This window comes from Polistes canadensis, unplaced genomic scaffold, assembly GCF_001313835.1.
Source record: "Polistes canadensis isolate GaletaPanama2010 unplaced genomic scaffold, ASM131383v1 scaffold_19, whole genome shotgun sequence".
NCBI classification, from domain to species: Eukaryota; Metazoa; Arthropoda; class Insecta; order Hymenoptera; family Vespidae; genus Polistes; species Polistes canadensis.
Genome location: NW_014569566.1, coordinates 1,099,411 through 1,102,712, shown reverse-complemented (window position 1 = coordinate 1,102,712; position 3,302 = coordinate 1,099,411). Strand labels below are relative to the sequence as shown.

General features: G+C 24.4%; 1 protein-coding gene across 1 annotated transcript in view; it reads right to left on the bottom strand.

The window, feature by feature from the left end:
• LOC106793789 overlaps positions 1–3,302 on the bottom strand; it is a 16,387-nt gene that overhangs the window by 5,325 nt on the left and 7,760 nt on the right. The window contains exon 2 of the mRNA XM_014760994.1: positions 162–442. Within this exon, the coding sequence (XP_014616480.1) occupies positions 162–266 (105 nt within the window). The 5' untranslated portion in view covers positions 267–442. The remainder of the gene's footprint in view (positions 1–161; positions 443–3,302) is intronic.

Below are 3,302 nucleotides of genomic sequence, written 5' to 3'. Positions count from 1 at the left end.
GAACGCGAAATAATATTATATAACGTGTGATGTATTTAACTCGATTACCTTGAACATTTAAAAGAAACAACCGATCGAAAATATTTTTAAAAATATCTCGATAAAATGAAATATAAAATAAAAAAAAAAGAATATTTGATTGATTATTATATGTGTTATTGCTTACTGGATGCTTGAACGAAGAATATTAATTTAAGTGGTAATAATTCTTTGTGACGAAAATCTTTGGCGATACGCCGAAAAAAACTCTTGATCAGCATCATCATGTTCGGTTTTGTTTTTTTCTATTTTCCTTTTTTTCTTTTTTTTGGGAGTAATTTTGTATCTCGTCGTCAGTAATAGTAGCTGATAAATAAACTACTGTGACAATTCTTAAATATCAAATCTCGCCTGACCTGATCGTCTTATCATTCTCAACACTAAATCCTTGTCGTTTCGTAATCTGTGTGTGTATAAAATACAAATTGATTAATTATTTATGAACAACTTATTAGAAATTTAAATTATGGTATAATAGAGACAATCATTATTTTATGTATGTATGTAAAAAAAAAAAAAAAAAACAAACAAACAAACGAAGTATCTTACTTTAATCGTTGTTATTTTTATCTTTCAATACATTTTATTTCCTGTTAACAACAAGTTAAACACATAATTTCGTTTAAACATAATCTCACTATTTCGATATATATATATAAATGCGAATATTAAATATATTATTATATTTGTTACGGTATAACTATTTGTTAAAATGAATATATTATTCGTTTGTCGAACGAGATTATAAATTGTTTATGAGTAAGAGTAACTTGACAGGCTAACGATTCAATTCAAACTGACAAGAAGAAACAAGAAACGTTTGGTATAGATACCGTTGTCTTCTGTAAATTGGGCGTGTCAAAAACATTTGTTACGTTTAATTTTACGACTAAGAAAAAAAAAGAATAGAAAAATAAAAACAAATATTATTAATAACAGAAGTATTATTTGTATAAATCGTTAGTAATCTAGTGTCAAAATAACAAGTGTGCTAAATAACAAGAAATATGAACATTAACGTTGTTTTAGCAAGTCATGTATATATATATGATCCGAATCATTAGAAACTTATGTTAGAAAAAAATAAATGAAATATACTTTATCGAATTTCAAAACTTCAAACGAATCGTATTAACGAGATTTTACTTGTAATTATTTTTTTGGTTTCTTTTTCTTAAATAAAAATCATTCTGAATTTTAATCATTTTTCACATAGTTGAATGAAATAATTTAAGATGAACAAAAAAAACCTTTTGTTTCGAATACTCGATCGTATAATATTATTTTTTTGTTGATTAATTGTTAACGTTTGATCGACTAAATCCTGTCAATGATATTTTACAAACATTTGATCATCATGTAGTAGTACAGTATGTCAATAGAAATGTCACGACTTTTACATAACGGTTTTCACAATATACGACCAATCGTGTCATGATACTTCCGTCCGGTTTAACGATGAACCATAGAATCCTTTTTTTTTTTAAACCATCAAGTATTGTATTCGAAAAATCAAGATTTGAATATTTTTATTTTATATTCTATTTAAATTTTTATTAAAATAAATCATCAGTATAATCAATGGTATCAACATATGTATAAATATATTTTTGATATTACAAATATAAAAAACGATTAATATTTACATATAGAATTATATAATAAAATTGAACTATACAGTTACATATTGATACAATATACATACTGATATTTTATTATAAATCATATAATATTTTAAATATAATAAATTAAAAATATTATTTTGATCCAAAATAAAAAAAATAACAGATTGAAAATAAAAGTATCTTTTCAAACAAAAAAAATGTTCGTTGAAAATTCCATTGATCTTCGAGTCACGGACAACAATAACAATAATAACAATTATTCATTCTTATAATTACGTAATAAAATAAACCTAATCCGTAATATTAATTGACAAAAGTTTCAATTAGAATATTATCTCTTCCTTGTTTATAGATAATATTATTACTCGACACAACTTGTATCTTATCAATCATTTTATTAGTCTATGACTAATTACTTTCTGATTATAATTAATTAAAAAAATATACAAATATACGAAGAATTCTATCAAATTAAAATAATGCTTCATCAATATTTTCGCGCGCGAATAATTTTTCTTTTAATATTTCTCATTTATTTATTTATAATAATATCTCTCCCAACTTTTAAATATGACTCGCGTCCAATTGTCAAGATAATAATTTTAAAATGTTGTCACCTATTGCAATTTATTTACCTCGAGTATAGTTTTACCAACAATATCGCAAAAAAAAAAAATAAGAAAAGAAAATCGATCTCGAAATCGGACAAAAATCAAATGACACGAAATGATTTTTTTTGCGTAGTTTTATTAATCTCTCCCCACCCCTCCACCTTCTCGTTTGTCTCATCTCTTGGAAATAAAAAGTTGATACGATCTGTAATATAATTGTAAAACAATTTTTAATTTCTATTACGTAGAATGTGTATCACGTGTTTAAAAGCATGCACAAATCATTGTTTCTTTTTTTTATCTCCCCGTCTCTTCTTTCTTTTATTTTTTTTTTTTTTTTTTAATAAAAAATACCGACCACACACACACACACACACGATTTTAATAAAATTATATAAATATCATCCTTCTTCGCATTTTTTTGTTCGCTAGGATACCAGACGACACGAGCTATTAAATAATTAACAATAATGCATCTCATCGGTTACAAACAATGTGAACAATAATCATCTTGAGTGAGTATCGATTAAATGTATAGGAAAGAAAAAGAAAAAGAAAAGAACAAATTAATAATAATAAACAAATATAAGCCATCCGCGTGTCATTCGACGGGAAACGGGGAAAGAAGAAAATTCCACGAAGGATGTTTACGTTCGTTAACATTAGATAATTTAACGTTACCTAATGGAAAAATTGTCGTCTCGACTATGATTGATCTGTGTAAATATATACTAGTGAAAGCATTTTAAAAAAAAAAAAGAAGAAAACAACAGCATAAACGAATCAACTAAAAAATAAATTAATAAATAAATACAAATAAATAAATACATACATATATACACAATTTTAACTAGTGTATGCTCATTTTATGTTGCAATAAAATCTTGAGAAAAATTATTAAAAAAAAAAAAAATAGAAAAAAAACAACAGCATAAACGAATCAACCAAAAAATAAATTAATAAATAAATACAAATGAATAAATACATACATATATACACAATTTTAACTAGTGTATGCTCATTTTAT